The 15,198-nt window shown below is 40.6% G+C and overlaps 1 protein-coding gene across 1 annotated transcript in view; it reads right to left on the bottom strand.

The window, feature by feature from the left end:
- Positions 1-12,061, bottom strand: part of LOC109922887 (5'-AMP-activated protein kinase subunit gamma-1) — a 31,939-nt gene extending 19,878 nt beyond the window's left edge. Inside the window, exons 1-2 of the mRNA XM_048618956.1 lie at positions 12,013-12,061; positions 4,608-4,714 (exon numbers count right to left, since the gene is read on the bottom strand). Of these exons, the coding sequence (XP_048474913.1) occupies positions 4,608-4,679 (72 nt within the window). The 5' untranslated portion in view covers positions 4,680-4,714; positions 12,013-12,061. The remainder of the gene's footprint in view (positions 1-4,607; positions 4,715-12,012) is intronic.
- Between the last annotated feature and the right edge of the window lie 3,137 nt (positions 12,062-15,198).

Below are 15,198 nucleotides of genomic sequence, written 5' to 3' on the forward strand. Positions count from 1 at the left end.
ATAAGGTTCCCCATGGTAGGCTATTGCAAAATATACGGAGGCATGGGATTGAGGGTGATTTAGCAGTTTGGATCAGAAATTGGCTAGCTGTAAGAAGACAGAGGGTGGTGGTTGATGGGAAATGTTCATCCTGGAGTTCAGTTACTAGTGGTGTACCTCAAGGATCTGTTTTGGGGCCACTGCTGTTTGTCATTTTTATAAATGACCTGGATGAGGGCGTAGAAGGATGGGTTAGTAAATTTGCGGATGACACCAAAGTCGGTGGAGTTGTGGATAGTGCGGAAGGATGTTGCAGGTTACAGAGGGACATAGATAAGCTGCAGAGCTGGGCTGAGAGGTGGCAAATGGAGTTTAATGCGGAAAAGTGTGAGGTGATTCACATTGGAAGGAGTAACAGGAATACAGAGTACTGGGCTAATGGTAAGATTCTTGGAAGTGTGGATGAGCAGAGAGATCTCGGTGTCCATGTGCATAGATCACTGAAAGTTGCCACCCAGGTTGATAGCGTTGTTAAGAAGGCGTACGGTGTGTTAGGTTTTATTGGTAGAGGGATTGAGTTTCGGAGCCATGAGGTCATGTTGCAGATGTACAAAACTCTGGTGCGGCCGCACTTGGGAGTATTGCGTACAGTTGTGGTCGCTGCATTATAGGAAAGATGTGGAAGCATTGGAAAGGGTGCAGAGGAGATTTACCAGGATGTTGCCTGGTATGGAGGGAAGGTCTTATGAGGAAAGGCTGAGGGACTTGAGGCTGTTTTCGTTAGAGAGAAGAAGCTTAAGAGGTGACTTAATAGAGACTTTAAAGATGATCAGAGGATTAGATAGGGTGGACAGTGGGAGCCTTTTACCTCAGATGGTGATGGCTAGCACGAGGGGACTTGGCTTTAAATTGAGGGGTGATAGATATAGGACAGATGTCAGAGGTAGGTTCTTTACTCAGAGAATAGTAAGGGCGTGGAATGCCCTGCCTGCAAAAGTAGTAGACTCGCCAACTTTAAAGGCATTTAAATGGTCATTGGATAAACATATGGATGATAATGGAATAGTGTAGGTTAGATGGGCTTCAGATTGGTTTCACAGGTCGGCGCAACATCGAGGGCTGAAGGGCCTGTACTGCGCTGTAATGTTCTATGTTCTAAAAGGCATCTGGAATGGGTTCACCAATAGGAGGGGTTCAGAGGGATATGGGCCAAACGCTGGCAAATGAGACTAGTTCAGATTAGGATATCTGGTCAGCATGGAGGAGTTGGACCGAAGGGTCTGTTTCTGTCCTGTTTGACTATCATTCTACATTTAAGCATAATTGTGTTAAAATCAAATCTGTAGGGTTGCATGCTTATGCTTCAATGAACGACCACCACAATGAGTTTTTTTTAAAAATTTAATCAAGCCAGATTGCAGTCTGGGATTGGAATCATCCAATAATAGTGTCAGCTGGGATCAGAACATCACACATTTGCATTCTAGGAGTAAAATTAAAAGAGACTAATACATTTCTTGTTTTAAAATGTGACTCTGGGCTTTCTTGGTGCTCCTTGGTCACAGAAGCAAAAAGGAGGTTCTGTATTTGATACCTCAAATGAACAGGGTGAGCTGAAGTCACCTGTAACATGCTCAGAAGGATAGGGGGTTTAAACAAAAGAAAGCCAGGTCAGGCTTTTACTCCTGATTCAGTCAGAGGACTACATCTGGTCAAAAACAACCCAACTATTCTAACCCTGTGTTCCATCGCTGGCTCACAGCCTTGTATGTGTTGGCATCGTAAGTGCACATCTAAATATTTCTTAAATGTCATGAGGGTTGCTGCCACAATCACCCTTTCAGACAGGTGAGTCCCAATTTCCCAGCACCTTTTTTTTTTGAGTGAAATCTTTTTCCTCATATCCCTTTTAAACTCCTGTCCCTTACCTTAAATCCGTGCCCTCTTGTCATTGATCCCTCCACCGAGGGGAAAGTTTCTTGCTGTCTACCTTGCCTATGTCCCTCATAACGTTATAAGTTAAAGCTCAACCATGTCCCCCACTCAGTCTCCTTAACTCCAAGGAAAACAACTTCAGTCTATTTAACCTCCTTTCATAAGTTAAGCCCCCCAGGCCAGGCAACATCCTGATAAATCCCCTATGCACCCTCTCCAGTGCTATCACATCCCTCCTGTAATGTGGATTCCAGAACAGCACACAATACTCTAGCTGTGGCTTAACTAAGATTTTATACAACTCCAGCAGCACCTCCCTGTTCTTAAACTCTATGCCTTGGCAACAAAGGCAAGTGTCCTATTTGCCTTAAGCCCTTTATCTACCTGTTCTGCTACCATGAGGGACCAGTGGACATGCACAAAATCTCTCGATCCTCAGTGCTTCCCAGAGTCCTACTGTTCATCGTGTATTCCCTTGCCTTGTTTGTCCTGCCCAAGTGACCTCTCAATTATCCAAATTGAATTTAATTTGCCACTGATCAGCCTGCCTATATCCTCCTGTAATCTACGGCTATCCTCATCATTATTTTCCACCCCACTCATTTTTCGGTATAATTCACAAACTTACTGATTAACCCTCCTACATTCAAGTAGGAATCACTGATTACATACAACAAACTGCAAGGGCCCTAGCACGGATCCCTGTGGGACCCCACTGGACACAGACTTCCAATCATAAAAACATCCTCGAAATCACCCTCTGCTTCCTGTCCCTCAGCCAACTCTAGATCCAATTAGCCAAAACTTCTTTACTGCACTCTCCCTTTTCCCTTCTTAAATGCATCCTACTGACACAGATTTACCTAAATGTATCTGCTCCCAGTCCAATTTGGCCAAACCATACCCAATTTTATCTTGTTATTAAAACAAACAAAATAAGGCCTTCCCCCACTTTAGTAGTTTGATTTCAGGTCCATCCTGGTCATTTTCCATAACTCCATGAGATTCAAGATTATTTTGATCCCTGTCTGCAAAATGCTCCTCCATTGATACTTCCAACATTTGCCCAGCTTCTATCCAGCAACCATTGCTCAAAGCATTATTGCATAGATGATGGGCAAGAACAGAACCAAACTGTCCCATGTTCTCTCCTCTTGTCCCCTCTCCCCACTAAATGTGGGACATGATATAAATGACAAATGACCATTAAGGATAACACACAGGAGGCTAGTAAGAGTCACTGGCTTCTGGAGTGCAGTACTATTCACAAAGAAACTATGAATGCCACATTATTGAAATGATCATTGAGAGTTGGTATGCTCCATTAAGATGAAGAATAGTTAATCCAGTTGGATGAAATCTAACTATTGGCCCCACGTTGACATTCCACAAACTTCAACCCTTGGCCAGTTAAAAAGCAGTTTTGTAGCAACACTATAATCCATGCCCATTAGAGTAGGCAGTCAGCAAGGCATTCAAGTTTTGTTTTGACAACTAACAGTGAACATTTATGCCTACACAAGCCTACCATATTACACTTTCCAACAGCAGTAGAGTCCAATTTTATTTGCCATCAATATTCTCAGCAAATTATAAAGATCAAATGAAAGTGTACCACTGAATTTAATACTCGTAAAGGAGAAAGTACAGATGAAAGGCCTGTCATATGAGAACTGTCTTTGGTCATTAAAATTCTCCGCAACACTTAGAAGGTTATCACACGTGAATTCAGCTCCTTCAGATCTTCGTGAACCATTTAATCAGCTAAACAGAGAAACCAATTTCTATAGCTTTGTCTATGTCAAATCTGATTTGAAGAGATGCTTGTAACTATAGGAGGTAAACTGATCCTCCAAATTATTCACCTACCTGTGGGACAGGCCATTAATGCACCAAATATATTCAGTTGCTTTGACATTTTTTTGAGGCAAATTTTGGGCATTAGACAATAAAAATTGATGAGTCTCATATCTTGTTCCAGCTTCATTCAGTAGACAGCATTCCCAACTTTCACTCACAGATTCAAGTCTTACTCAAGATTTTGAGTGCTTAACTTGAACTCCGAGTGTCCAGTCTGCAATCATGTCACAAACAGTTCCCAAATCCTGGCAATCCAGCTACAATTTAATCACATCAGCAACTTAGTGCATACAAATAAAAGTCAGGATATTGGTTTAAATTTAACAGGCATTCCAGAAGCACCATGTTATGCCTCTGTGTACCTAACAAAAGTTTAGATACCTCTAATTTAAGCTGACGCTTGATTGCAGTGCTGGAAGAGTACTTCATTGTTAGTGTGTTGCTGTCCAGTCAACAGGCAAGTCCAAGTCCTTATCTACCTGCCCCATTGGTTCAGGCGCGGTTCAGGATCCTATGAAACAGCAGGGAATTTTCCTGCCATCCTGCTCAATATTCTGTCCTCAAACAACATTGATTATTAATTTGTTTTTGACATTCATTTCCTGCAGTAAATGGCACCTTTTTGGACATAAATGTGGTTCACCCACCTCAAAGTAATTAGTTGCAGGCAAAGGGTTTGGAAACAATGGAGGATGTGATAAGAAAGACATCCTTAAGGCACTGCATATAATCTATCAGCATTTTGAATTTGGGATTAACATATGTACACATCCTATGGAACTGGAATAATTGCAATGGTTCAATAGTAGCAGAACTCCACATTCCTACATTACCTGCAGAGAAGTATCAAATACCACAAGTTTGGAGCTGGTGGGAACAAGATCATAGCATCTGTGCGACTTCATAAAGCGAGTGTAGACTTCATGGTTGGAGTTGTTCACTGCAATGAAAGAAAGAATGTTAACAATTCCAGCTACTTCAGGTGGCATTATTTCAGTCAAATGTGTAGGACTGGCTGGAATCACAAGTAGGAAGTTTTTCAGGAATCACAGTGTAAATAGTTATAATAGACAAAATCTCCTGCAACAAATTAAAGTTTTTTTTAAATATTACAGATTCATTTTTTCCCCTCTTTGACTTGGAATATTTTTAGATTACCTGCCTTTACAGAATTGGTTCTCTGGCTCAGAAGGTGAAAAAATTAGCTGCTTCTAGATTTCTGCCGATGGGTTTGGACTATTGATTACCACAGGTATGGACAGTAGGAGAACCAGAAATTCTTTTAAAAAGTGGTAAAAAGTAAATACTCTACCTACTTTAAAAAAAACTAGCCATGATCATCTCTATTTACAATAAAGCTATTGTACAAAATGGGTCCAAAAGTATGAATAAAGGCTATTTGGAATCACAACATGTAGTGATACCACAATTGCACAGAAAATGTCTTAAGGCAATGAAACAAGTCACTAATTGTGACCACAGAAGCAATTTGAATAAATTGGTTTAGATCTTCCTTTCATTTGGTTGCTAGAATTGAGTGTTTGCTCAGTGCACAGTTGAGAGGAACCAGCTGCTGAGGTTTAAAAAGTGAACACAATTTGACATATGAACCAGAACAATTCTGGCATTATACTAAGAGCTTGACTTTGCTTGTGGGTCTTTGAAATTCTGTCCCAAAGCAGGAAGCAGACCCATTGAATAGTTTTAAGGTTGAGGTAAATCGATTCTTGATTAATAAGGAAATCAAAGGTTATTGGAGGCTGATAGGAATATGAATTTGAGGCCACAATCAGGCGTGATCTTATTGAATGGTGGAGCAGGCTAGAGGTGCCAAATATCACACTCCTGCTCCTAACATATGTTTGTATGGATATTACGAGATATATTTTATAGCCAAGCCACATTCTAAGTGCTGACCAAGAGAGTGGTCTTCACCCAAAAATATATATTGGCGGGCTATTACAACAGAGTGCACTGTAAATAAGATTTTTATTTTCAAATGTTTACCATTTTCATTTAAGTTATTGAAAATACTTTCTGTGACAGATTTTATGCTGGGTATAGTTAATTTTAAATGGGAACTTGATAGTATTAAGAATTAGCAGTTAGTGTTTACAGCTACAAGTCTTCAGCATTTTCCATTACTTCTGATTCCTTTCAGCAGGTTCCAAGTCTGATTATAGAATTGCCAAGTGAGGGAGGTCATTTGGTCCATCCAGCTATACTTTCCGTAGCAACTTCCACAGCATCTAACTACCTTTTGAATGACTCCTGTTTTTCCTCAGGTCTTTTCACTACATCAATAAGTGCTTCCTGACATCAGTCCTGAACTTGTATCCTTAAAATCCATTTCCTTTCGTATCACAGTCAGTGTAACTTGAACCCATATGCTACTTATGTACCTTTATTCCTCTCATTATCCTCCCTTCAATGAAAAATCCAGGATTTTCTATGCGCATACAGTAATTCAGTTCTCTGACACCAGAAATGTCCCGGTCCCCAGTGCTTCCCAGGTTTGGGTTTCAGTGAAACGAGCTTGACAACATATTGAAGATACAGCCTGACCACAGCACTGTAACAAAGGGCCAAAGCACAATGCCAGATTTGTATTCGATGGAATGGCCAAATTAGCTCAGCTTAAGTTTATTAGTGCTTTGCAATGCTTGAACATGGCCCATATCCAGATCTTGTGCAGCCTCTTCCCTCAGCAAGGTGAACAGTCTTTACAACATCCCTCACTCTCAGTGTACCTTGCGTTCACTAGAATTGAATTTTTTGTGCCCGACAAGTACTGTCTAGAACCTTAAGGAGTTCTTTGGTTGCCTGATCAGTAATTGCCATCCCACCTAATTTCGCTTGTCTATTGATTGAATCAACTTTTGTTGAGTTTCTAAACTCATGGCATTCTGGCAAGCTTTGCTGTGTCTCTCATCACGACCAGGGATTTTCTGTATTTAAATTGCATTTGGCAATATAAACAAACTTTATGTTAAAAAGGGCTCTGTAAATACTGAATACTGTAAATGTTTACCACAATAACCAGCTGACTACACTCCATATATGCTTGAAGTGGATAGATCCCTGGAAGATACATGCCAGAAAGCAATCACCTTGATGACAGAAACAATGATGCAAGGTGACTGCTTGTAGAAGCAGACTGACTGGAGAATTCAGAACAAGAAAACCCCAGCAGTGTGGGACGGTCCAACAGCAGTACAGATTTGTTTTTTTAAATATAAAAAGCCGACGACAAGTACAGGGGTAGAGACAGTGGTAATCATTTGTAACACCACACCACAGCGAAGCAAGAGATTATCAGTTGGGAAATGAATGACACCATCCGAGAAAACAACTGAAGTCAGGTATCCCAGGATGAGGAGTGTAGTCAGCCCCTTTTCCATCTCTGACCAGCAGTCCTGAATGCAGTATCGGTTCAATGGCACCCAAACAGGGACAAAATACAGGTCGAGGAAAAGAACCAGAAGCTGCAGCTCACAAATCTAATGACAAGAAAGAACAGTCCTGCAAGACAATGTGAGTTATGTTCCAAGCTACATGTTAACCTGGAGGGTTCTCAGCTTGACACAGTTGGATAACTTTGGCCTATGTCAGAAGGTTGTGGGTCTAGGCCAATATTCTCAGAGCAGGTCTGAGGGACTATTACTTTGGCAGAGGTGATACCTTTTGAATACGACATTGAATGGGGGCCCTATCTACCTGGTTAGGCGAATGTTAAAGATTCCAGGGCACTATTTGATAGAGAGCTTTTGTAGCACCCTGATCAACGTTGCTCCCTCATCCAACACCACCACAGATAACAAACATTAAACTGATCACTCATTTCATTTGATGCTTGCAAAAATCGCTGTGCACAAAATTTGCATGCATTGGCGCACATAACAATGATTGCATTTTAAAAGCAATTAATTTATTGCAAAGCACTTCCAAACAACTGGAGAACATCACAAGGTGTTAAGATAAACCTGCATCCTCTCTTTCAGGGCTATTCTCACTAATGCGCTGGGCCAGTGAAACCAAAACAGATTTAGATGTGCAGCACAGAGCAAAGTGGAGAATTGACAGTTTTAGATTCCTTTGACGGAACGTTCATGAGGTAGGACTTGCCATTCTGGTATCAATGTTCTTACATAGAGAATATATAGGTTAGTGGATAAGAACCTAAACTGGTAAGGAAGGACAAAGAAACCAGACCAAATAAGAAAAAAAATCAATTAAGTAAAGGAGGAATGTTGTGGAAGCTGCTCTTAACCGATTACTGTTTATATACAGGTATAAATGTTGCAAGCATTCACAATGAAAAGTATTTGAGCCTGAAGCTGTTGTAGCAATTGGGAATTTTGGCGTTTTAATATCTCCAAAATATGGTTAATTCTCAAATGGTGAAGAGGTGGAGGAGCTCTCAGACACTAGACTCACTGGCATGGGTTAAGCATTCCAAAAAAAGTATAGCGTGCAAAGGGAACAAGGATATTTCCCATGATTGGTTATAAATTGTTGGGTCCAAGTAAGTAGGAGATATGACTGTGTGAAAAGGTAAGTGTGGAAAAAATAAAATCATTTCAGTGAGGAATTTTAACCAACTTTATATAAACTGAAAACACAGTGGTTTAGGATTTAAGCTAGTAAATATTTCTAACTACTATCTGATTCAGTGAATTAGAGTAAGCCATAAAGAGGAATTCTCACCTCCATTTAGTAAAGGTATGTGTATCATAGAGTATAATGGAGATGGAAGTAGTACCACTCCAGCTGATAACACCTGACATAAGCTAATTAAACCAACATTGCAAACTAGTACTCAACTTGTACAATTTCATGGCAATGAAAGATGGCTTTCTTACTGGTATGATTGCTGAAGAGGGGTTTAAAAGGATACAAAGGCAATAAATTCTCAAAAACAGGTCAGGAATGAAACCTACAACGTGTTAACAGTCATCACGAAAGACACAGGAATGGTCCCACTGGAGATGAAATCAACCCTCATAGTTACCTTTAAGAAAAGCAATGGAAGAAGCCCAGGCAACTATAGAGCTGCAAGTCCAACATCAATAACAAGTAACATAATGGAATCGATTGGGAGCAAATCTTACATTGCCTGCATGAAACTTATCGAATGAGCCGCTGTCAACATGGCTTTGGTTTTGAGAAGGGGCTGATCTAACCTATCCAAATGTTAAGGAAGTGACATTCCAACTGAAAATTTAAAAGTCCCGTGATCTAGTGCAGGGGTGCTCAAACAGTGACCAGGAAACAAGCCCCAGAGCCGAGGTGCTCCCGTACGCCTAGGCAGCTCTATGCAATGTGCGCTGATTACTTGCTTGCAGCTTTCCCGTTTGAATTTTGTGATTAGAGGCTTAGGAAGCACTGTTTTTTGGTCCTCCTACCTTATTGACAGATCAATTGTAAACCAGAAAAATGTTAGCGCAAAATGTATAGAAATTAATGGGAATATGGACGTAAACTTTACATGCCACCCACGGCTTCTTGGCATACACTTATGGAGCCACTGAAATCAAAAAGCATCAGTATCCTAAACAGTATACCAACACTTCCAGAAATTCTTTGAAGTTCCAAGTGAAAAGGTGCTTCACAAACACAAGGCAGTAAATATCTTAACAAGCAGCACAAGGTCAGGCTGTGGAAATGTACTGAGTAATGCATCCCAGGGACTGGTGCTGGAACTTTCTTTGTTTCTGATCTGCAAAGGTGACTAGAATTCAGAAACACAGATGGCACCAAAATCAAGGGTGAGGGAATCAAGTCTGACAAAAGAGCCAAGCAGATACAAGGACAACATGGGCTTGTGTACAGAATTATGAGAAAAGAAATTCAATTTAGATACAAGTGCAAGATCATGCGCAGCAGATGGAAAACATGCCATAAAAATGGTTGTGAATTAGGCAGGAAAAAGACCAAAAGACAACGGGGAACGATAGTAGTCTTAGCACTGACTACAACCAGTCAAAAATAGCGAACAACAAAGCAAGCACAATGCCATACTATAGTGGCAAATCAAAAACCTTGGTAAGGCGTTTGAAAGCCATGGCCCCTGAGCTGTACATAGTTGCATAACATCTAATTTGTTGCTTTCCCAGCACGCTTGCCTTCATTGCTCAGATCTTTGAGTATAGGAGTTGGGACGTCATGTTAAGGTTGTAGAGGATGTTAGTGAGGCCTCTTCTGGGGTAGTGTGTGCAGCTCTGGTCACCCGGTTATAGAGAGGATATTATTAAACTGGAGGGGGTTCAGAAAAGAGTTACCAGGATGTTGTTGGGAATGCAGGACTTAAGTTATAAAAATAGGCTGGGACTTCTTTCACTGGAGTGTAGGAGGTTGAGGGGTGGCCTTGTAGAGGTTTATAAAATCATGAGGCATAGATAAGTTGAACAGTAAAAGTCTTTTCTCTCAGGTGGGGGGAGTTCAAAACTAGGGGGCATATTTTTAAGGTGAGCAGCGAAAGATTTAAAAAGGACAAGAGGGGCAACATTTTTTTTTTTTAAAAGTGGTTAGTGTGTGGAAGGAACTGCCTGAGAAAGTGGTGGATGCAGGTACAGTTACAAAGTTTAAAAGACATTCAGATAAGTACATGAATAGGAACGGTTTGGAGGGATATGGGCCAAATGCTGGCAGCTGGGACTAGTTTATTTTGGGAAACTTGGTTGGCATGGACTAATTGGACTGAAGGGTCTGTTTCCATGCTGTATGACTCTATAACATAGAAAGACTGAAGACATTAAGTCAAGAAATGGCAAATTCAAGAATCACATGGCCATATAAATGTCTTTTGAATTACTAATTGCCTGATCAAAAGCATAGTCCCTCAGTGGCCAGGCTTCAAAATACTACCTTTGGGGTTTGGAATATGTATCGCAACTGTGGTCTTAAAATGATAAAGGTTCAGACCACCGAGAACATTGTGCTCTCCAAGTTGTTTACAGTTTATCAAATAATTCAATTCACAGACATTAAATATTTAACACTGGCAATTATTTAATGCTGGAATTGACTAGATTATATAAATGAAAAGCATAATATGGCATACAGGGGAATTTCTCTCACGTGCTGAATAGCCAGGTTTTAATGCAAGGTTAAAAAGCTAATCACAATACTGCATTTTACATGATTGTTTTAATGAAACAACACTGTTTGGCTGGAGATCAATCTGTCCCAGTGGTATGGCCACACCATGATTATGGACAATGCACAAATCCTAAACATGCATATTCTAGAGATAGGAAAATTCCTGGAATGTACAAATAGGACTTCTGCCCAACCCATGAACAAGATTGAAATTTTACAAAATTCAGTGGTAACTGCTATAATTCTCAAACTTCAGAGAGAGGATAAACCAAATGACTTTTTAATCATATCAGATTAGTGCATAAATTTCTTTGCATTCTTGAAGAAACTCCCTCTCAGGGCATACTTATGCCTTCACTCCAATCCTTATGTTTTTGTCTTTTGTCTCCCAACAGTTTTTATTTTAGGCTTGTTTTTACGAAGAGGCTTTTCAGGTGAAAGAATTATTGCTGACCACTGGGCTGTGGCCATAATGTTCAAGCTGCACAGTGCTTTACCTTGAATATTACGCTCATTTTTGAACATTCATGCATCCAAGCCTGGAAACAGTGAACAGTAGGACCACAAGGCTGACTCTTGATGTTGGAGCACTACATTATAAGGGGCAGGCTTAAAAAAAATTTGGATTCCTGGGTTTGAAAATAGATTGTACAATAGTCCTAATATCCTGAGCATTATTTCCAAGTCAAACTATGACTTCAGGACAAGATTTCAGAGGTACTAACCAGTAGGTGCATAAATATTAAGAAAGTACCCCTTCACAAAGAGAGATCAGTACCTGGTTCTGGGTGGGGTAACAAAGATAAAAACTCTGAGTCATTCAAGGAGTTAGCTACTGTGGATCAACTAAATAGCCTCCCTCATCTGAGATCTAGTTCAGAAACACTAGAGGTCCCAGTACCAATCCTGGGGGCAATCTACTCAGTCCATCACCCCACCTGCCTTAACTAGCCCCCAGTGACTTCCCCCTCAGTCAACTTAATATCCAAGTTTCACTGAAATACTCAAACTAGCACTGTACTGAAAAATAATGTACTTTTTTAAAATCACTAGTCTACTGAACAGTGCTCAAAGGGTTGTGTTGCTGACATGGGGTGCAAGGAAACCTTAGAATAAAATGGCTTTAAATTAATATACCATCTCCAGAAGAATTCAATTTCTCCAAGTCTTCGAAGACAGCAATAGCCTGTGGGTAAAGGAAAGACAAATAATGAAACTAAATGAATAGTTAAAATACCAAACTCTCAGAAATCTGAATACTTCAAAAGGAGATATTTTCCTGGAGTTGTGACAACTCTTTACTGGGATAACCAAGGGTTTAACGAATATTTACTCAAACTCCTATATGGGCATAAATGCCTCATCAATTACAAGCTGAGAGACAAACTCCACCTGCAAACTGGTACAAAGATACAGTGCACTGATCTCACCACATCAATCTAACCAGTTCGGGACAGAATGTTTTTAATCAAGGCTAGCAACTTCAGCCTCAACCAAATTGACTTGCGCAAGCAGGGCAATAACAAGCAACAGAGTGCAAAGGATAAAAGGGTGTTCTGTGTCACATCCTCAAATTGCTGCAAGGTACGGTGAAACAGGCTTTAAGCACATCCCAGAAACTCAAACCTCTGGCCATTGATTAACAGAGATTGAAAGATTGGTGAAAAAACTGAATGCATTCTAGGAAAAAGAATGAATACTCAAATGACAGCATAACAAGGATAACAAGTGCTCCGAGAGCTGGATTTTCTCTTGAGGGAGCCAAAACACAAGTATCAAGATAAAAACAAAATACTTTGATGCATAAATCACTCGTTAAACATGACTTGTGGTAGGAACGTTACTCATGAACATAATCAGTTTCTAGTAAATGGATCAGCAACACAGTCTCTCAAACGTTGTTAGCAAAGCCATGTACAAGAATAGAAATGCTACATCGGATCCATAGCAACACCAGATTTGCCACTGGATTACAAATGTTGCTTTTGCATTGATCTTCACCTGCAGGAGACCAAGTGAAAGCAACGTGGACAGATTTGGTTAGATTGGCAGCTTGGGGATGCCATCTTGCACTGCGCTTCGTGCCCATTATTTGCAAATGCAGCAACATGATTTTCATGGAGTTCAGCGTGCTAGCATACTTCATTTACATCGTTTATGGTACAGGGTACTGTTTACCCAAGTGAAGAGAGCACTCAGTTCAGTGCATACCTCTGCCATGCTATTAACTGACTGATGCTCAGTAATTACAAAGCCGACAAAATCTTGTTATCACAAGTATCCATCTCATTGGGGCAGCTTCAGGCTAACACACATCCAACAACTTGCTCTGAAAACTCTGCTCATATTTTGAAAGCTGGAACAAATTGCAATGTATTACATAATGCCAGGCATCAAATGGGAGGTCCATATCCTGAGTGGAAAAGAGAAAAGCATAACAAAAGAAAAATTGAAAAACGACTCAAATTGCTGTCAAAATTGAAAATTGGCTGAGTGCAGACACCTAGGACAGGCCATTCTTCTGGTTGGTACCAAATCACATGTGGGAAAGTCCTGATTCAATTCACTAAGTGGTCACCAACCTTTTTAAGCGCATGATCACCTTTTGAATTGAAATGCAATCCAGGATCTACTCTGAAGAAAATATGGAACAAAGTTTATTTTTAGTGCTATTCAAATCCAGAACTGAGTGTCTATATTATTCACTGCTTGCAAAAAGAACAACATTCAATAGTAGGAGTCCACTAAACCCTCAAACATAACAGAAACTGAACTTTATTTGACAGCCCTTGACTGCTATGGGGAGTGAGCCACATTGCTGCAGAATTGATCCTATCCTGGCTGAAAGTAATTTACACTGATGGTTCAGGAATCAAACACTCAGGAAAAGGAGAAAGCACTATACTCCAGAATTGGGTTAGAACATTACAGTCATACTTAAATCACTGTGGAGCATCACTGCAATCAAGGCTATATAACTGGACCTTTACAGGCTCAAGCAGTCACAGGGAAAATCTCCAGCCTATTAATAACTAGCTAGGAACTGTACTGTTGGGCAGTGTATTAGGGGCTGCACTGTTTAAACTGTAGATTTGCATTTATAGTGTCTTATTAACTCATTCTAAGAACCTGGCATCCATAGGACATCTCCCATGGTTAGTGCTGTTAAATCTGGTTTCCATATGGTGTCACAATACTCTGACTCCAAAAAACTGGTTCAACATATTTGCAATTGTTCCACAATTAACACACTTCATGGCCTCCAACTGGGGAACTGGCTGCAGGAATCTGAATTGAAAAAGCAAGATAAAAATAGCTAAGATTTCCAAATACTTGACTCATTTAAAATGGTAGATTAGCAGTGATCACAAGGTCACAGCTTGACACACTACCATCTCAGCACCCAGCCTACATTCTCAACATTCCCTCCTATGAATTATACAAATTGGAATCACCCAACTAGTTAGGACTTGGTTTGGAGCATTTGTTATCCTGAAACATCTTTTCAATTGAATTCAGAAACCATGTCGATGTTCAGAGAAAGGAGTGCTGGCTTAAAAAGAATGATGGTCACCTGGCACCACACCCAACTTTTACAGGAAGGTTTTAAGCTTTGATTGCTGGGCTGTACTGAGTCAGACGATTTCAGTCAGGGAAGCAGAAATTCAGCTGGGCTCAGGGCCTCTTTCCCAGTGAAAAGGAGAAATAAAATCAGCCAAGGTTACCAGCTGGTGATTGCTACTCAGGTGCTGTCATCTGGTAAGCGTGTGTACACGACTGCCTGGCAAGAACGGGTGTGGACTCAGCTGTAACTCTCCTCTACAGTTGAATAGACCACGCCTGTCAATTCTCACAGGTAGTGGGCATACCTCTTGGTGTTGTCTTCGCATTTGGAAAGGATACAACTGAATGAGGAGTAGTTCAGAGAAGATTCACTTGACTCATTCCTGGGATCTTATAAAGATAATCTTCACTATAGAGGATACAAATAACATCCCAGAAGCAGTGATAAATCCGGAAATGGGAAGGAAAACAATAATCACTAGAGAAGCTGTACTGAGTTAAGGCCAACATACCATTTGCCCTCTTTACCGCCTGCTGCACCTGCATGCTTACCTTCAGCGACTGGTTGCACAAGGAGACCCCGGTCCCACTGCACACTCCCCTCTCCCAATTTGCAGCCATTCAGGTAGTGGTCTGTCTTTTTGCTTTTGCTTCCAAAGTGAATAACCTCACATTTATCCAAATTATACTGCATCTGCCATTGATTTGCCCACTCACCCAACCTGTCGAGGTCATGTTGAAGGATCTCTGCATCCTTGC

This window comes from Rhincodon typus, chromosome 41 (genome assembly GCF_021869965.1).
Source record: "Rhincodon typus isolate 14 chromosome 41, sRhiTyp1.1, whole genome shotgun sequence".
In the NCBI taxonomy this organism is placed as follows: domain Eukaryota; kingdom Metazoa; phylum Chordata; class Chondrichthyes; order Orectolobiformes; family Rhincodontidae; genus Rhincodon; species Rhincodon typus.